Consider the following 22,155-nt stretch of genomic DNA (forward strand, 5'->3'; position numbering starts at 1 on the left):
AAAGTAACTCACCCACCTATGTTGAATATCTTTTTCTAAGAAAAGTACTTTTTGATTTTCATCTTTAATACACTTTACTTGAGTTAAATCTTTACTTTTCTTTTCTCTTTGTTTGGCTAGTTTATACATATATTTTTCACCCTCCTTAGTATCTAATCTATTATAAAGATCATTAAAAGCAGAATTTTTAGCATCACAGATTGTTCTTTTAGACTCTCTGCGAGCCGTTTGATATTTTCTCTAGTTCTCTAAGTTTTTACATTTAAACCAATTTTTATAACATAACTTCTTATATTTTATCTTTTCTTGCACATTATTATTCCACCACCAACTATTTTTATTTGTAAATATTTTTCCCTTTGATTCTCCAAGAACATCTTTTGCTACATGTTTAATAGCGTTTGTTACTTTATCCCACATCACATTTGCTTCTTCATGAATATCCCAAATTTTGAAATCTTGAATTTTACTCATAAAATTAATTTTATTTTTATCTTTTAAGTTTCTCCATCTAATTCTGCAATGATGAGTCCTAGTATTTTTTTATTTTACAACTCTTAATCTTAAAATCTAAAACTAATAAACGATGTTGGGTATTTAAATTTTCACTTGGAATGACTTTACAATCTTTACAATCATGACGATCTCTTCTTCTCATAAGAAAATAATCAATTTGTGTTTTATTAGATCCACTCTTATAAGTAATAAGATGTTCATCCCTTTTGTTGAATAAAGTATTAGTAATAACAAAATCAAACGCTAAAGCAAAATCTAAAATAACTTTACCTTCTTCATTAGTTACTCCAAAATTGTAGCCACCATGAATATTTCTGAAATCTTCTACCACTCTACCGACATGTCCATTTAAATCTCCTCCAATAAAAATTCTTTCTTCAAGAGGTATCATTTGTATTAAGTCTTCTAAGTCATTCCAAAATTTATCTTTAGACTCTGTATCTAAACCTACTTGAGGAGCATAAACACTTATAATATTAAAAATCTTAGTATCAATGATAATCTTAAGGGCTATAATTCTATCACCAACTCTATTAATTTTTACAACATTATCTTTCAAACTCTTATCTATAATTACACCTACACCATTTCTAATGCAACTCTTACCAGAATACCAAAGTTTAAAACCTAAATTATCAATCTCCTTAGCCTTTTCTCCCACCCACTTAGTTTCTTGAATACATAAGATATTAATTTTCCTATGAATCATAATATCAACTAATTCTATTAATTTACCATTGAGAGTGCCTATATTCCAAGATCCTATCCTAATATTAGTTTCATTAGTTTCATGGACTAACTTCTTTACCCGCATTCGCCCGTAATGTGAGAACCCTTGCTTATTTAACACTACACCCGGGCGCCGGTGTAGCGGCCCTTGCACACTTTTCACTGTATTCAGGCTATACAGCGCGTCGCTTCCAGGGGACGCCCTAGCACTTACACAATGATCAAAAGGATTCATGTTATGATTTTTTTCGACAAGTTTTACGCTGGCTGTCGACTACCTAACGCAACCCTCCACTTTTCTCATCCGGGCTTGGGACCGGCAACGGCAGTGTTTATTCATAATTATTCATTTTTCTACATACACTCATAATTATTTATTTTTACATTGCAATTTCAAACTGAAAAATTATTAATTTAAGACAAAATGAGGTAATAACCCAATAAATATTCATACTCCTAAACTAAAATAATACAATAAAAAAAATAATATGCATGCCTTTTAAAAATTTTAATAAATCAGTATAAAAGTATTTAAAAATTTATATTTATGAGTATGATCGATCAAGATATTTCAAAACTTTTACTTTGTCATACAATATCATTTTATATACAACCGTCACAAAAACATCGTCTAAAAATTGTACCAGTTTAGAAACATCAATATCAACATCATTTTTTAAATACGTGCACGAGTAACTTAACATTTACATGTTAGTTTCATAAATGGGTGAACTTCATCATAGTCAACCAAACACATATAAGAATGCTAAAACTCACTTGATTTGCACTCTAATTATCATTCAATATCTTTCTTTTATAATATGCATATAAAATACATAAGTATAAATCTTTGTAATTCATTTCAAGATGATAAATTTTAATAATAAGACGTAATAATTATATTCTACATGTGATACCCAGACTTCTAGACTAATATCATTATAATGCGAGTGATTTAGAAGAAATACAATATTATTATCATAATTTAAAAGTAAAAGTACTCAAATCAAGCTCAAAAAATTTCCTTGCTTGTATGTTCGATCAATTTCCTTCGATAAAAAACCAATAATAAAATAAACAGTATTCTTATTAATTTATGATAATTTATCTCTTACTGTTTACAAGTAATATATCTTCATGTAACCTTCATAATTAATTATCTTATTTTAAATCTTTACATCTATTTTTTTAAATAGTATCATTATTTAATTATTTTTATTTTAATATTAAGTATTATATTACAATTTTATTAGTTTGACTCTTATTAGTATTAAAATTTTTAACAATTAAATTTATAATTTAAAAAAAGCCCATTAATACTTAATATATTATTCCTTCATTAATAAAGGAATCTATAATTGTATGTATATTATCTAAACTTCATATTTATATCGTCTTTTTAAAATATAACATTTTTTAAAAAGACTTTTGGTTAACTTTAATTTATTTTTTCATTTTGAGAATATAATGAACTAAATGATTACTTATTCTTCCAAAAAACAATTTAATAATATTTGTATTATAATCAAAAAGAAGTTTAAATAAAAACACTAACCATAAAAGACTTAGTTTGGTCGCGCATCCGTTCTCCCACACGAAGCTTATTCCCTCAATTGAAGCTTGTCCATTCCTCCTTCAACTACGACATGCAACAATCTTGCAAACTATGTTGTCACAACAAATCTCTACCTACTTTACACGCAAGACCATGGTTGCGTCTCTACTTCAACCTTTCCAGCATCGTCACCCTCACTTGCTTGACGACATCACCTCCTTCGGCTTCATCTCCTCTACTCAAATGTGGTAATCTCCCGTCATTGCTCTCAGTGCTTCTTTGTCATCTCTGATACTCTCCAATCCCTCGATCAGAAGGTTCAAAACCCTCGTCTTCTCTTTCAGGCTCTCAACCTTGTCTCTGCTTCTCTTAATACGTGCTGATTGTCTCTTAGTTGCGCTCGATTATCAACTTATAGAACAATTTCGTCCCTTTAAGTGCCCGACCGAACGCTTCATCTCCCACTCTTTCGTCTCCCCGCTTCCTTTTGTTCATTCATTGAGAAGACTAAAACACTCAACTACTCATTAAAACAAGGTGTTACATGAATGGATTCAATTAGTTCAATATCACGAGATTCTCATAGGATTCAGAGAAGTGGTAAAAAAGTAAAAGGCCAAAAATATATAAATTGGATAGAGGAGACCAAGAACGAAGACCGATTTACAAAAAAGATAAGAAAAGAATTAAAATCATCACACAATCAATATTATAAGGCATAATCCAACTATTTCAGTTCAGCCCTAAGAATTTTTCTTATCCATTATTTGCAAAACTAATCTTTCATGAGGTGCCAATTCTTTCATTTCTAGCCATGCTATTTTTCGTTTTCCCCTTCATCCTTCTCAGCCTAATCATCCTAAATTTATTCAAATCAACAAACTTTATGGTGCATCACTTGACGTATATGTCCCAAAATCACGTAAATCTGCTTTCCCTAATGTTACAATTAATTGGTTCTACTATCATCGTGTCTCTAATATAATCATTTATTGCAAGATCCTTTCGTGTTTTACCATGACCATTATAAAAATATCATTTCTACCAGACCAAACATATTTTCAATGAATTATTTGCTATTCAACACTTAAGATTTGGAGAAAATTATCATAGTTACATCCACTAAGATAAGTGCATCAGACTTCTTAGGTTACAAAACTAGCAAAATACCAATTGAGCCAAAAACTTTTAGCAAAAATTAAACTGAAGTTATTCTATTAAATATACTACATCAAATTATTAATATCACGCACAAGCACTCAATCACATTTTACTAAAATTTAAGCCTCCTTCTCAATTCATTACAATGTTCTAACTATTTAAATTAATCTCACTAATCAAAACTATATCATTTGAGAAAAATATGCACTAAGGAGCCACAACCTAAAATATTTTGCGAGCATTATTAATAAATAATAAAAAATAAACACTCGTATGGTACAAACTCTGGATATAATCATATTATAGTTAAAGAATTCTTTGATTATCCCAGAATTACTTTTGACACTAATCAACAATCTAGCATACATATCTTTAATAACTTTGTCAAACTTTTCACATATATTTTATCTTTGCTGCCCACCCAAAAAAAATTCATACTCAATCCAAATTTTTCAAAAGCAAATACCAATATGGCCCACTTCGAGAATTTGGATCTTAGTAGAAAATGAAAAGGTTGTTTAAAATTGATTAGCAAAAAAATAAAAGGAAATGAACCAGCTTTGGTCTGATTTCAGTAGGCTCAACATAAGGAATACAATAGCCATAGAAAGTAGAAAATCAAAAACCATATGAAGATCCTTAGCTTTCATACTCACTATTATCCTCTTTGGTTGAATAGCTCATCATAAGCTCCACCTCATAATTGACATTCTTCAAATGGAATCAAACTAATTCTTTAAAATCAATGCTATCTCCAAAAAATCATTTAATTTTAAAGTTAAATTTACCAATAACTACCGAAATTCTTCATTTTAAACACAAATAGGACCAAAATATTTGATCTCCAATCATTTAAAATCCACTTAGACCTAAGAATTTCATTAGAAAAATTATTAATCAAAAAATTCAAATACCCTCATTGAACTACAACAAATAAGTATCCCATATGGATTTAAAGTTGACTTTATACATCATTTTTCAAAAACTACACTGTTTTAGATGAACAATAAAAAAAGTTTATGATGTTCATTTTGCAAGGGCTAGAAAGATGTTGCATTTAGTTTGTTTCAACACTTTCTTAAATATTACAACAAAAAGTGTTGATCACTAAAATATCTCGAAGATATGTCAACCCCTAGCCAATTATGATATATCAAAGATGACTTATTGTTTTTAAATTAAATAAGCACAATCCTTAGTGGCCTAGTAGCATCCCCAATTAGTGAATAAACATGTTGTGAATATCAATTAATGGAGCACAGTCTAAGCCAGGACATCTAACTAGTTTGATAGATCCTTAATTTATCACAAGCAACCCCAAAATAATGTATAATGCTCGTAACCTTAGTCGAAACTTGTGCCCGCTTAACCGGTCTTCTAGTTTAGTGTGTGCAAATCGGTCCTAATGAACTTAATTGGATCCAAACCCCACCCGCCAAAGTTAGCATAATTAAAATCGGTGGCCTATATCAAGCTCAATCAACCATGCAATGATCTTGAATCTCACAGTTAAAATTATAATTACGTATCAATAAGGTTGATAAGTCAATCATAGCGCTATAGCTTAAGCCCCCGAGTCAAGCACAAAATGCTCATTAAGCTCGAGATATAATCTAACCAATTAGTTTTGACTTTGGTCAAATGAGGAAACTAGTCAAATTCAAGACTAAACACAAAAGGCTTAGTCCAATGTTTTATTAATGGGTGAGGTGAATTTGTCCTTGGAGATTGGTTTATTCTTAAGCTCAAAACTCATAACTAAAGCGAATCTAACCAAGGTCTACATAAACAAAGGTTAAATTTAATTTAAGTTATAAACCACTCAATAACTTATATTGATTTTGGATACACTTCGATTTATAGAATTGAATCAATAGACCAACAAACTAAACCTAAAGGATTCTAGGCCCTCAAATATAAATTCAGATAATCGCTAGAATAGAAGCGAAGTAGTTGATTAATTCAAAATACTCTAAGCAAGTATTAGTCGGCTTAGCCTAACCCACCTCAACCAATATTAGTTGAGTTATATCATTTATCGAGCACCAACAACTCAACTAAAGTACATACATTATCAAATTACAAAAATCAATGGAGCTCGTGACCTCTAGCCCAACTATGAAGAACTAAAGCAATCATATTTAAATAATATATAGATTAATCGAAATTGTGACCATAGTTAAGGCTCTAAAATTAAAATATACTGGACTTTTGCCTCATATAAATAGTGTTAGCTACTCTTACGACAATATCATGACAAAAACCCCATCATTAATGCAAAGCTACAATTTTCTTCACCAACACACTAAGGCTTGCAGTCCAACATCCTATCCACGTGCACAAAATAGCAAACCTAGTTCTATGTTTAAGGTTTGCCTAAAGCTAACCTACCATTGACTATGTCGTTTACACCCATCTGCATGCCATCAAAGTTGACCTACATTAGATTACCATCCAAATATACTATCTTAACCTGGAGCTCCTCACATAAAATGAAGGTTAAAGGCTATCATCTCTTCGAATGACCCACCCCAACCTTATTTGATAGCCACAACCACCATCTCCTCTTATAACCTTGAGTGAGCATTGCCTTCTTTTACATAGTTATGGCAGCCCGCAACCCTCACCACCAGCTATAGCAGACCATCCACCACCACATATGATAGCCACCAGCACTCACGAGGTTGTCACCTCTCCCACTTACACAACCAATTTCCTCGCAAAAATCGGTCCATGACCAACGATGAAAAGTACTATGATGGCTTGATAACTGACATCCCTCCAACTCGCTTGCCTCTTGATGCAACATCAGCTCTTACACCTCCATGCATAATTCATCATCTCATCTCCCTCTAAGAAACTTGTCAGCTTACCACAACCTTGACACAAAGCGACAACCAAGCACACCTCACGCTAGGGACCATTTGCACTTCTCTAATAAATCGATGTCGTCACCTAGCATCCTCCATTGATAAGTCCTTTGCCAACATTACAAGCCACATATCTCATTATTTACATGTTTCCCTCTGCATGTGTAACAAACTCGTGGGCAACAGACTCACAAACAACTCCACACAAGCAATCAACATCCTCCATGAACGAGCTAGCACACCCATCAACATCATATGCATGCTACTTGCTATCAGTGCAGTGACAGAGGAAAACAACTTTATGTGTCAATGCCTCCCAAAACCTTTATTTACAATATATTCCCATAAACACCATTATTGGCATTATGATATGAGAGTCATAGGCATCTAAGGACTCATCATGCTCTTTACAACAAGCTGGAAAATCTTGTGCAATATACTATCAGTTCAATGATGAAGGAAAACACCTTTATGTGACAATGACTCCAAGAACCTTTATTGACACACATTCCCATAAGCACCTTTATTGGCATTATGATATGAGATTCATAGGTTGTGGTGCTTTGTTCACCCACCAAAGCAACTTTATTATAATGATGGAATAGCCAAATTTCACTACTCCCTTGTGGAGTTGAGTAAAACGATGCTAGAATTTTCACTAAAATTCACGCTCTTTTATAAATTACATTTTCACTTGTATGTATTCTTAAATGACCCTAAGCACCTTTATGAGTGTGGTGGTTGCCTATAAGGACATCCCTTGGCGTGGTAGGATGATTTATAGGGTTTTGAAATAAGATGACCGACGTCTACTACTATCTCATAAGGGTGACACAACTTTTGTCAATTTTTTCAATAAAATTCACTTTTATATAAATTATGTTTCACCGGAAGGCATTCATTAAGTATTGATATGATGGGATAAATTTCAAAGGTCTATAGCCCAATGCAATGCACCCAAGTTGCCTTTATTGGTGTGGTGAGGTGGCCTACTTCTACCACCTCTTTGCAAGAGTGAAAAGAAAGCATTGTCAAAAATTTTTGACAAATCCTTTGTATTAAGCTCGCTAAAAATGAACTCATGAACAAAGGCTTACAAATATACTCAAAACTCACAAACATAAAATAAATAGTATATCATAATAAACTCTCGTTCAAAACTATCAACTTAGCTAACTTTCAGAGATAACCCGTATATACAATCAACGTGGCTCACTCCATGACTCCATGTCTCAACAAATAGCAACAAGGCACTTGACATCAATCCGCAGGGGGACCTACCAAAGCTTATAATAGTAGAGACAATACGCTATCCTATATATCATGGTCCAAAATGTTTGGCTTTACATTCGCATCAAACCTTCACAACAATTTATAATGAAAATTTAGCAATGGATAACTTGTCAATAAAGATGAAATTGAAAGATCCATCATTAAGTCACTCTCAGCAGGTTAAAAGTCTCCCTACATTGTATATATACAAATAGAATTATAAGTCCTAGACTCCCATTAAACGCACACAAGATAATACAATACACTAACAGATTTAAGCCATATTGGCTATAGAGTTAGGTCGTACAAACTCATGCTTTGGACACCCTCTAACTAAAGTTAGTAAGTACCATATATAGGCATATTTACCGTTAGAGTTGTAAGATCTAGCCTCCCTTCAAACTCAAATTAGAAAATTCAACACATAAACGAACTAGAGCTACCTCACTTGTAATATGATATTGTAAGATCAGTCATTGAACATTTTTGGATTAGAGATCATATATCTCTCCTAAAGACTTCCACATTTTTGAGTTAATAAGATCAACGCTTAGGGCCGTCCACATGCTTGGGTTTATAACTCCTGTCCGTAAAGTCCTACAATCAAGCAATGCAAACCTTGGCCTCAATAAATATTAATATGATATGCAAACTGAATTTAATCAATATATGTGATCTCGAGCGATCTTACATATAGAACGAGGTCATAAGACCCATTAATGGGCCTTTCTCTAATCAAGAGATAATAAGTCTCTCTAATAAGCCCTTCTAATACCAAAATTATAAGTTCCCTAAGCATCAATAGTAATAGAGCAATAATCCTAAGCTCAAGGTCTTTATGATCACAAACGTTGCATTCACCAATATATTTAGCTTCACACTTTCACAAGCTCTTCAACAGATTTTATGATGAATAATTGTCATTCCTCACCAATAGAGTAGAGTCATAACACCCAACTTTGAATATCCTTTGACTAAGAGATTATAAGTCATGCATGTGTCACGGAATTGATTCAAACCTTCAGAGATTTATCTATTTGCCTCCCTAGATATTTTCTGTAAGAAAGAAATACATAATCCGCCATCCTCCAACTATATCATAAATATACAATTCCAATCAACAACTTTGATTTGAGCAATACCTCACAAGTCCCATCTGCATCCACATACTAAGCATGACCCCATAATTCTCATATACGCCTTTAGGTTGGCCACAAGGCCCAAAACCCTATAATGCCCACTTTTTGAATAACTCCATATCTAAAGCAGCTTAGGCCTTCTAATATCATTGAAATTAATTTGCATAAGTGAATACTACACCAACCAAATTTCATGCCATTTTATCATATGCTAGAGGTAAAGCTTTGAAATGAGCAAATTTGATCTACCCCATACCTCCTTGAGGCAACCAATAGATAGAATCGGCCCTCCACCATGCGGATGTTAACCCCAGCAACAAGTGCTGGACCATCATTAATAAAGTCTCACAACAAAGATGCCACGTGGAATATAGCTCTTACACTTATGTGTCATAGGGTGCAATTGCATATCGGTCCCCTCAAAACCTTTTAGATCAATGACAAGCCTCAGTTATAAACGATGCATCCTTTGACATGTTATCATCTCAATCAACTAAGGATATCTGAAGGGAAGCATCCTATGGCTTCTACTCAAACCCTCCATCATTGGTAGATTGGGTCCACCAGGTTGACCCTAAATGAGATGAAACCATTTATTAATCAGGTTGATCACTAATCCCCATCCAATCCCTTAATATAAGCATAACTTCCAACTAACAATCCAGAATTTAATGATATCCTTAATCAAGAATATACTTAGACCTCAGACCCATGAAGCAATCAACTATTGACATTTGTACCCATTGAAAAATCCAATCCCCCAATATTAAAATAAAACTTACCCCCTCATTGGCTAGACGGAAGAACTCTACAGGACTGTATTCTAATCTTCCCTATGAAATTCCATGAGACTCAAAAGTCTTTTCTGCAAACTCTAAAAGAGAATGAAGAAAGTAGATCGCAACATGAGCTCATAAGTTCCATTCAAAACGCTCAAAAAGTAGATAAGCCTTAAAGAAATCATTACAAAAAAAAAGGACCAAATAAACATGTAAACCAAACAGCAAAAAAACCTTAAAATGACAATTTAAATGAAGAAATGCTAAAAACCATCATAAATTTAAAAAAAAAATGAAGGCATTACCAAAATATTTGAAGCATGAGACAAATAGTCCTTGACACCATCAATCCATAATTCATCAAGATGATTTTGCAGTTGTGACTGGATCCAACTGCAAAAATTTAGTAAGAAAGGCATTAATTTCAAATAGTATGCATACAATATTCAAATTCCAATTTTTCAACAATTAAAAAAAACTATTAAAAATGTTGATAAAGGAGCATATGAAATTATATTAATTTTTTTAAGGAAATGATGCAAAAAATATTTTATAAGAGAATTAAGTTTTCAGGATTTCAGTGAAACAATAAAAATGAAAAAAAAACAAATCCAATTCAATAAGTAGTACTTCCAGTTGGATATCATTTGGCTAATGCAATGTGGAGAGGTCATAGTTGCGAAACCGTCAAAAATAGTATAAAACTTTTAGTTAGAAGTCATAAAATGCTTTATAGGTTCCATATGATAATTTTTACCATCATATTTTTTATATAGCATGTGATAAAATGGTGTATAAGAAGAATACAACATAAGAATTTGGGATCACATTCAGGGTGGTTAATGGGAAGGAAACACTTAAAAATAAGAAGTGTGTGGAGACAAAAGTTTATATGGGATGACGTGGGCATCAAAAGGAATGCGGGATCGCATCTCCACATACGAGAGCAGAGTCACGCTTGGGCGCACTTGGAAGGTCTAGCCCAAGCATCCGTGAGAGTCAGTCGGCACTTCCTTTTGGGCTTGGCGCTTCTTTTCAACAGTGGGGTCACTCATTAGTTATCAAGGGCTTATATAATTGCTTTCGTATTTTAAGATTTCAGTCTTTTCCTAGTATTTGTCGATAGTCGTTGGCACTCTCTCCTACCTTCAAGGATTATATCTGAGGGTTCGAGTGGTGGTTCGACTGTATCTCTCTCCCGAGGTGATGATTATCTTCCCTATCCCTTTCTGCATCTTCCCTGCGTCGCTCTCGGCTTCCCTCCATTACCACTGTCGCCCCAGAACAACTGTCTGCTATTATTTTCCATATAGTTTTTCAATTCCAACCACCTGTCCTCGCTGCCTCTCCACTGAAGGATGTCCCAGAAAACCACCCCCTGAACAACCCCTCTATCCCATTGGTAGTTGTTCCAACCACCAATAGCCAACTCACTCGCAACCTTGTTGTTGTTCCAGCCTCCAGGACCGCATCCCTACCACCTAGCCGTTGTCCAAAACACTCGGCACCGCCTCCCTGCCACAGATTCGTTGTCACAGCCACCTGAAACCACCTCCTCGCATCCTAGCAGCTGTCCAACCATCGAAAACTTATGATTGTTAATTCTCAGTTGTCCATCCATCTGAAACCGCTTATGATTGTTATTTCTCTACTACCCAGCCACCTATCCACTCGTTGCCATTCCGAAGAGCGAATAACTACTACTTTCTTGATGTATCGCCCGATGCTCCACATCACCCTGTGTTGCCGCCACCTTCCCAAGCCATAACAACCACCACCACTACCCTAGAATAACCCTAGTTGTGTGTCGTATGTCGTGTATGTTGTTATTTCCCCTTTCCATATGTTGATTGTAATCGTCTATTGATTTCTTCAGTAATAATATTTCTTTGGATGTTATAGTTTGGGTAAACCCTGATATTATTTGGTATCAGGGCTAGCCCGATCCTAGTCCTATCCAAACTAAGGCTGTCAAATCAACCCCCATCCCAAAAAAAAAATGTTGCCCTCCCTTTTCCACTCAAACCATCCACACACCCTTCCACCCCACCGACTCAATCCCAACCTCCAACCATACCACCAAGAAGATAATTATTGGAAACCTGATCGGTAAGAAATTACAAAATGCCACTTATAAGAAATCCGGAAATAGATATCCAAGAATTTTAATGGAAAATTCTTCAACTGCAACAGAGGCTCTCCACCTTCAAGAGAAAACCATTCAAAGGAAACCACTACCCCAAATATTTGGCATGAAATATTAGAGAAGACAGAGCTTTGAAGTAAAAGTAGATTTGTCATATTTTGATGGTCGACAAAATATGGATCCATAAGAGTTCTAATGGCATTTGTTTCGGTTTTGAAATGAATTCCCATTGTTTTCATCTCTAATAAGTAGCAACTAAACATCTCACTCCTTTGAATTGGTAATTAATGCAAGTTACTAATATTCATGTATTGTGATTGAGATATCAATTGTAGCACATTGATATCTTAATATTTTGCACAAAATTTGCATCTAAACTGGTCACTTAGATTGTTAAAACGAATATGATCTAGTAATACGAAAGTAGGTTAGTAAAAGGATTAGGTCAACATACACTGCCTTATAAAAATAGAAATATTGTTGTTAGAGTAGTGCAACCGCATGGAGAAACACATAAACACGGAAGTTTTTACATGGTTAAGAAACAAATTGTAATATGAATCACCAATATTTCTTAACGTCATCGAAAGAGGCTAAGAAATATTATTATTTCTGGTTGTCAAATATTGAAATCACGTGATTGCTAGGTCAAATTCAAGGGAGGTTTTCTCACTTGATTAAAACCCAAATCATAGTTCGTAGGTTACAACCCTTTACAAAAATTAGGTTAAGTAATTTTCAAAAATGCACCAATTTTAATTCTTCAAGCTATACTTAAAAATAATATACTAGAACTTTTCATGTTTTGAAAATTAACTCATTCCTCGTGTGATCGATACACAAACTCAAATTTATATATTACTTGAGCAACATGTATACTTGCGTGGTTGTCATCCGCCTCACAACAGTTCGGGCATCAAATTTTTATTATATTACTGATTTACTTTATTTTTTATTGATATAAACTTATTTTTAAGTTTGCATTTATAGGACTGGAACCGTAAATTTAGCACTTTTTGACCCTAAAATAAAAAAATAGCGAAAAAATCCCAAAAAAATCAACCAGAAGAACACCTTAGATCCCTTAGGGACTATGTCAACCCATAGGTAGAAGAAATTCACTTGAGTATTAATAACCCTGCCATAGAAGCCGCTCCTTTTGATGAACTCAAACATGTCATCATCCAAATTGTTAAGAACAACTAATTTGGGGATCACCCGCAGAAGTCCTTAACCTCTACTTAGCTAGTTTTCTAAAATTTTGTGCCACATTTAGATACAATGGCGTCATTAATTATGCTATTAGACATATGCTATTAATCAGTAATATAATGAAAATTTGATGCCCGAACTGTTGTGAGGCAAATGACAACCACGCAATGATACATGTTGCTCAAGTAATATACAAATTTGAGTTCATGTATCGATCACACGAGGAATGAGTTAATTTTCAAAACATGAAAAGTTCTAGTATACTATTTTTAAGTCTAGCTTGAAGAGTTAAAATTGGTGAATTTTTTAAAATTACTAAACCTAATTTGTGGAAAGGGTTGTAACCTACGAACTATGATTTGGGTTTTAATCAAGTGAGAAAACCTCCCTTGAATTTGACCTAGCAATCTAACCCTATTCACGTCATTTCAACATTTTTTACAACCAGAAATAATGATATTTTTCAGCCTCTTTCGATGACGTTAAGAAATATTGGTGATTCATCTTACAATTTGTTTCTTAACCATGTAAAAACTTCCGTATTTATGTGTTTCCCCACACGGTTGCTCTACTCTAACAACAATATTTCTATTCTTATAAAGCAGTGTATGTTGACCTAATCCTTTCACAAACTACTTTCGTATTACTAGATCATATTAGTTTTAACAATCTAAATGACCGGTTTAGATGCAAATTTTGTGCAAAATATTAAGATATCAATGTGCTACAGTCGATATCTCAATCACAATACATGAATATTACTAACTTGCATTAATTACCAATTCAAAGGAGCGAGATGTTTAGTTCCCACTTATTAGATCCCTTAGGGACTATGTCAACCCATAGGTAGAAGAAATTCACTTGAGTATTAATAATTCTGCCATAGAAGCCGCTACTTTTAAACTCAAACATGTCATCATCCAAATTGTTAAGAACAACCAATTTGGGGATCACCCGCAGAAGTCCTTAAACTCTACTTAGCTAGCTTTCTAAAATTTTGTGCCACATTCAGATATAATGGCGTCATTAATTATGCTATTAGACATATGTTATTCTCTCATACTTAGAGATAAGGCTGAGATATGGTCGAACTCTTTAGCACTATGATCGATCACCAATTAGAATGACCTATCCCAAGAATTCTTGACCAAATATCTCCTCCTATCAAGAATGTCAAACTTAAGAACGATATCACATCATTTACCGACCTAGATGAAGAGTCTATTTATGAAGCTTGGAAGAGATTCAAGAAATTACTTAGAAAATGCCCACACCATGGCTTACCTGATTGGCTTAATATCCAAACTTTCTATAATGAGTTTGGTGGGATCGTTGAGGCTTATCACAGATGTTGCATATGGGGGTCTCTAACGTCCAAACCATTTGAGGATTAGTTTAAACTAATTAAAAAGATGATAACAAACAATTTTAAATGACCCTTCTAGAGAGCCAACCCTAGGAATGTGGTTGGTGTTAATGACACGTGTTAGCAATCATAACTTCAGAAGTAGCTACAAATCCAAGAAATTGGATAAGTTAGGCTTAAATCCAACAATAGGATCTTTAGCAATAAAAGACAATGCATATGGTCAGCTAATGTATCCTTGTAATGCTTTTGTCAAGTCTATAAATACAATTAATAACAGACTCAATAACCCGCATTCCAATAACAATAACTCAAGCTGAAGAAATCACTCAAATTTTAATTGGAATAATAATAACCAAGGTGTAGGCACCAACAATGGGATTAAAACCAATCTAATCTTGTATAAATTAGAATAACCAGAGCAATAATAACCTGAGACCGACTTCCCACCATAATTCACTTCCAACTCTCAATTTAAAGAAAAAAATTATCTCTGTAAGAAATAATGTTACAAATGGGAACCAGTTTAAAAGTCAAGCTGCAGCCATAAAGAATATCGATAATCAATTATGACAAATACATAAATCTTTGAATAATAAACCCTAAGGAATGTTATCTAATAACACTAAAGTGAATCCTAAAGAAAAAAGAAATGAAGTAAAAACCATTAGATTAAGAAGTGGGAAGGACTTGAAGATATTTCAAGTAGCCCTAAAGAGCTAGATCCTAAGCCTAAATGATCTGGTGAGAACCCTTCCACAGACTTAGTAAAACTTGACTCGCCTCTGAGGAAAGAATAGAGAAGCCTTACCACCACCGTTTCCCCAAAGACTTCAAAATAATAAGTTAGATAAGCACTTTTCTAGATTTCTAGAAATATTCAAACTTACAATTAATATTCCTTTTTTTGAGCATTAGAACAGATGTTTAGTTATGTGAAATTTACTAAAGATATTTCGAATAAGAAAAAAAATTTAAGTGATTTTGAGATTGTTGCTCTGTAGCTGTGAACACAAAGCTTCACAAGCAAGGAGTGTCATGAGTGGGAAGTGCTGAGAGCAACTGTGAGCAATTGAGTTGTTAAATACATTCTCGAGCTGAGCAAGGAAATTATTTCCTTTGAAATAAATTTCTTTTAAATCTTTTACTTCTTTTCTTATAATTGTTTTTAAATTTCTTTAACAAATTTTATTTGTATTTATTAATTTTTAAACAATATTGTGTTGATTTTTAACTGATGATGAATTAAGTTAATTTATTTATAGATTATGCCATATTTATGGTTTTTTTATATAAGTTCTTTTTTTTTCTTTTTTGTTCAAGGCTTACATAGCGATCCGCCTTGAGGCTTGTCTTGCCTCACCAAGGCAAAAAATGTCATTTCTCGATTTCACTTTTTAAAACCTAAAAATCCACTAGCCACCTTCTTCGAATTTGGCATTTAATCGTTTGGGATTACATAGTAATTAGCACATAAGCACTAGCAAACAACTTAAATAAATCGAGAATTGTTTTAATTGATTAAGTTGTTCATTCCTAAAAGAAATATCACCCAGCTTGCCCTTGGCGAAGGTGGCTAAAATCCCCTGTTATATTAATTTTTTTTTTTCACTTCAATTTTGTTTGTTTTTTCAAGAATTTTTCAATACATTCTTTAATGAGATCAGATTTTTCTAACAATAATCACACTTAACCCAATCAATTTTTTTTGTTACCACGTGAATCAAATAATACAAACTCTGATCTCATTATAAAAGAGTGTTGTTTAGAACGTGAACTTTCGAGTTTATTTCTTTTGGGCTCCAATGCATCCCATCAAACTGAAAGAAAAGATTTTAATCCTAGCAAAGGCTCTCTTACTTCATTGAAATCCTTATTCAACCCACAAAAGAAAACAAAATCACGCACATTCTGACGAACAAACTATCACACTTGTTCGAGTAGCTTTTCATTGCTGCAAAAATACTCCTTTACTCCATTCACTTTATACTCCTTGAATTCTATTTTTAGTAAAATTTTGCAACTGAAGGTTGTTACTGCTCGCCTTTCTAAGTCTTTTGTGGTCAGGGTTTTAATTAAAATGGACATGTTCTTAAATTGCAAAAGATGTAAATTTGTTGGCAAGAGATAGAATTTGAAGAAGGACCAACATATTATTCCTTTTATAATATCGTTACGTAAAAATCTATCATTATTTAAACACTCATTTAAATCTAAGAAAATAAAATTTAGGCACAAGAAGGCCATTCAAATATTTAGATTGTTCATAATTCATAATAATTAGCTCATCTATACTCAGTTCAAATATGAAATCAAAATTTTGAGTCAACTGACGTTCCTTGAGATCCAGAGACTATCATGTTTGCCCTTGCTAACCATACAGAAAAGATCTCTACATTTTGCAAGCATACATTGAAATTTTTTTCATCGACTATGTAAGTTTTCCCTCTCCCTCCTATCAGTGAAGACATGGATGACGATAAAACTTTCCAATCTGATGCTTCCAATGGAAGCATAAAAAATGATGGCATTCTAAAGGATAAAAGATTTCAAATACTATTCCCCAAACGAGATCAAAATCAAAAATATATATAATCACTCCAAATTTCATCAGGTTTCAAACAAGTTGGTTCAAATATTTTTTTCCTCCTTTGTTGCTTTAATGTACTATTGGATGATTCATCCTTTGGCTTCATGTTGTATGCATTTGATCTTTTATATTTACTCTTTTTTACTTTGACAAATATTGATGATTTTCATTGTTATATGCATATTATTATCAGGTTATAATATTGTGTTTAAAAGACGTTACATTCCTTCTTACACATTTGGATATATTTCAAACTATCATATTGGTAACTCCTAATGGAGTCATCAAATATAACCATCTATTGGCATATTGAATAAGAGTGGTGACGTATCAAATTGCAACACTAGCATCTAAGTGTGAATTATCAAGGTGGGTCCCTCAAGCATTAATGTGTTTTTTATATTGAAATACATTACTGCACGATATCCCAAATCTCCTTCGCAATATTGTGGAAGAGATAAATCCAAGTGATTTTAAACACGAATGAATTTATAAATCAAACCATTGCCGTGGAAATCTCATCCTGCCAAGTTGTTAAACCGTTTACACCATCTTGTAATGGTTTTGATGCTCCAACAAGGTAGATGATTCATTTTTTGCCCGCAATCACCAACAAAACAGATTGAGATCATTCCCTAAATTGCCCCATTGAGTATATGATGGTAGTTTGAAGGAGATAATGATCACCAATCAAAGGCAAAAAAAGGTAGTAGTTGGCAAGATGAACCAAAAGGGGCTTCTGGGGAATCCATACTTTTTGCTCCATTCATGGACATTTTGGCTATAAAGAAAAGGCAAATAGCAACGAGCTTTGATACACAATTGACATAAAAAAGAAAGAAAGGATTTTCTCTAAATTGCCTAATTTATTGTCCAGGGCAGATTATGTACAACAATAAAAAATCAAAATTTAAATATGCAAAAATTGCAATTAAAATTAGTCATAATTAGGAAAGATAACAATATCAATCTAAATAGAAAAGAGCCTAATTTAATACTTGTAAACAGAATTTTTAATCACACCTTTCCCATATGAAATATATTTATCACATTTTCCAAAACTTCAAATAAAAATTGTTACATAAGCACAAGCCAAATAGACAGTTTAAAAATCAAAAATAAGATCTCCACGAGTACAAAAAGAGGAAAAAGCATATTTGAACCTTATTCCAAGAATAAGCTTAGTTAATGAACCAATAATCCCATGAGGTAATTTTAAACCAGGGGTAAATTACATAGAATTCAAAATAACCTTGATACATTCTCTAGTTCTTTCTAGCATATAACATCATTATATATACTTTGTTGCCATATAATTCAATTTCCAATCTACTTTTTCCCCCTCCAAACTTTCCCTCATAAAAGGCACTAAGAATCCTCAACAACACTTGATATTTTATCCAACAAATATAATGATCACGCAAGTAAAAAGAAATTGGTTATTATTGTACTCTTGGTGGCTAAGACCAAACTTGGTAAATGTTGGCTAGTTGAACCAAGTCACCACTTGAAGCAACTTAATTAACGCAATATTAAATTTGTTTTTGTGGTGAAATAGGTTATTTTGCTACAAAATCTCCTATTTCAACAACAATAGAAGAGATCAGCAAGGACTAAGTGGGTAGAGAGGTTTTGGTAATAGGGAAAAAAATGGATGGAAAGCTGAAATAGGTTATATCATCTTGTGTGAGTCCCTCCATTCAATAGCAAATGAAAGGAGATTGAAAACATGATAAGTGAGCAAAGGAATTATGGGGCCATGAGATAGAAGAATGTAAAGGCAAATGAGATTTTGCTATATGTCGTAGAAGTAAGAGGTTGTATTCCACATAAGTTGATGAGAAAATGTGTCATCATTGGAGGGGAAAGAAGTAGGTTTTCATGTGGATAAGTGTGATCAAATTCACAATTAAAATTCAAGGAACGTTGTTCATAAAATGGATTTTAGTAGCTAAAAGAAAAGTTACTAAAAATATATTCAAAAATGGTCAAATAACAAAAAAAAATTTTGTGATCAAATTAGGAAGTAAACAAGTTTAAATGCATTATCAAATAAATTGGGGATAACTGCCGCTAGAAACTAGTTATTATAAGGACAAAGCTTCCGCATGGAAGCTTTAAAGCATGTAGCACAAACATTTCAAAAACTCGCATTTGTGTCTAGCACACACACGCACCTCTAATATGTCAATAACATTGATCTTGTAAATCTTTTTTTTTTTTTAATTAAAAGTAGAGTTAGGCTTGGCTAGGGAGAGCAATGATGGTGAATTGTGCATTTTTCAATGAATCAACTATGGAATTTTTTCTTCAAAGATGATGAGAGTGCTGCTGAAGATGGCATCCATCTTAGAGGTTAATAAGATTACATTGCTAAGTGGGTTGCATCGAATTAGTTATAGATCAATGTGTTCACATTTTTTTAGATTATTTTAAAAAATACATGCCATTTTTGGGTTATTAACATTTTGTACAGACAAATAAATATTGATATCAACAAACTAATATCTGATTAATACAAATGCTACCGGAAATCAAGCACACCAAATGAAATATTAAAATATAACTATGATAATGTTAATATTAGCTTTTTTTATCATTAAGATTTTATGCCATATCTGATATTATACTTCAAAATGTGACTCTTTTAAAGAGAAAATCTTAATAGTAGGTCTTTTGATAGTACAGCTTATATTTATAATTAATTAAAAAAAAATACATCTATTGTGTGTTTTGCCCTTTTATGGTTATGTAATGTCACTATATTTATATCATATTCCTATATCATGTCAGTGCCCATGCTTTAAAACCTTAGATCATTTGACAGAAAAAGCGTATAAGAATAAGTATACAAGGGCCATATTGCCAAAAAATGAAAATAACAACAAGAAATATGTCTACCTTGAAAATTGTGTATTAAGTGCCCTCACATGTTGCAATGATAAGTTTGCCCGTTGAACATCCAAAGGTGGCCGTTCCCACACATCACGATGAGAAGCCTCTACAATAAGATCACCTGAAGATGGTGCCTCCATCACCCTCTTACTCCGTAACTACATGATTTAAGGACAATGTGACAACTTCACACGACCAAACTCAATTTAATTCTACTTCTGAACAGGAAAAGGCATGAACAACATTTTACCTAAGAAAAAAATTAACTATTTATACTTGTCATAGTTAAATTATGAACTCGGTTGAGCATTGAAAGGACAGACAATGCCAAAAAGTAAAGAAGCACTTTCATGCATATCACACAGTTTTTATGTATTTAAATATCTAACAACTAAACTTTCATATTTACATAACACTCAAATCTTTGTTATCGCATCAAAAATACCACTTTTATGAAACCAAAGATTTATAAATGTGAAATACACATTTTCATGCATATTTAATGAAACCAATGCTTTATAAATGTAAATAACAAACATTAGGTGTTAGACAAGTAAACAAAGGAATTGTATGGTATGCCTTAAAATTTCCCAAAAATAAAAAATCCGTAAATTTTTATCTTTAGCATCAATTGATCTATAAAAGAAAGAAAGAAAGAGGCACAAGTAACCAGCTAGAGGATCCAAAAAATCAAGGGAAAAAAAAAACCTTTAAAAAACCTACATACAAAATCTAAGAGAGTGAATTACATATTAGGCCTAGCCCCTGAATAATTAAACCAAAAAGTTTAATTTGCAAGTAACCAGCTAGAGGATTAAAAAAATCAAGGGAAAAAAAAGACCTTTAAGAGACCTACAAACAAAATCTAAGAGAGTGAATTACATATTAGGACTAGCCCCTGAATAATTAAACCAAAAAGTTTAATTTCCCGGAACAGGTCAAAGCGTCCTACATCCCAGTATCAGTTGATTATGTATGTAAGGCCAAAGAACTGAAAATCATAACGTTCTTCTACCATGTTCACGCTTACACCGTATCCAGACTCACACCACATATCTAGATTGAGGTATCTTCCCAGATGTTTTTAAGAACAGTGAAATAAGTAGCACTCCACAGAATCAACAAAATCAACTATCGCACTTTTCTTTCAAGCACCAGACTTCTTCCTCCTCTTCTGACACAATGAGAGCCTCGTAACTAATCCAGGTATAGTCTTTCAATATGAAGACAAAAATAAAGGAAGATTCCTATTCTAAAACGAGCTATCAGATGAGAAAGCAGCACAGAGAAGAAGCGGAGTGGAAGCTAGGGTTTTCATGAAGGCGAAGAGAGCCATAAAAGCATAGGATGGGTGATGGAGAAGTACATGGAAGTCGGTGGGATCGATGGCAGAATCAGAAATGCCAGCACGTCCTCGTTTCATCGCTGCTGGGATTTGAATCTGCAGATAATCCGAAAGGCGGCACTCTAACAGAGTAGCCACATAAATGTCGAGTAGCCGGAAACGGGAACCGAAACGGACGGACGGCTTTTACTGGGTGGCGAGGCGAAAAAATAATTTATAGTTGCTAGGTTCGATGAATTTCAAAATGGAACGTAATATTTTATTGTTTGATTGCCCGTAAAAAATTTTTAATAAAAGTGTAAACAGTCTATTATAATTAGATTGTTTAGTTAATTTGTGTAAAATAAATATAGGAATTTATTTTTTTTTATTTGAATAATATATATGGCCGGCGAGCGGCAATAGTAAGAGCAAAAAGCAATAGCAATAGCAATAGCAATAGGTGCAGCGTCAACTGTTATCTCGGCACCAGCGTCCGCGCTCGCGCAACTACGAGTGGCTTGCCAACAATGAGCAGCAATCGGTCGTTGGGGTATGTGTTCAGATGAACAACAATCCCCTAATACTTTACCAAAGCTTA

At 33.2% G+C, this 22,155-nt stretch overlaps 1 protein-coding gene across 3 annotated transcripts in view; it reads right to left on the minus strand.

The window, feature by feature from the left end:
* Positions 1–21,698, minus strand: part of LOC110031092 — a 55,730-nt gene extending 34,032 nt beyond the window's left edge. For 2 of the 3 annotated variants that reach the window (XM_020734134.1, XM_020734133.1), the window contains exons 1-3: positions 21,597–21,698; positions 20,237–20,388; positions 10,327–10,414 (exon numbers count right to left, since the gene is read on the minus strand). In XM_020734134.1, coding sequence (XP_020589793.1) covers positions 10,327–10,414; positions 20,237–20,388; positions 21,597–21,653 — 297 coding nt within the window. In that variant the 5' untranslated portion in view covers positions 21,654–21,698. Of the gene's footprint in view, positions 1–10,326; positions 10,415–20,236; positions 20,389–21,112; positions 21,217–21,596 lie in introns of those variants that run through there. The other variant, XM_020734135.1, reaches the window with a different exon arrangement.
* Between the last annotated feature and the right edge of the window lie 457 nt (positions 21,699–22,155).

The sequence above is a fragment of the Phalaenopsis equestris genome, unplaced genomic scaffold (genome assembly GCF_001263595.1).
Source record: "Phalaenopsis equestris unplaced genomic scaffold, ASM126359v1 Scaffold000765, whole genome shotgun sequence".
NCBI classification, from domain to species: Eukaryota; Viridiplantae; Streptophyta; class Magnoliopsida; order Asparagales; family Orchidaceae; genus Phalaenopsis; species Phalaenopsis equestris.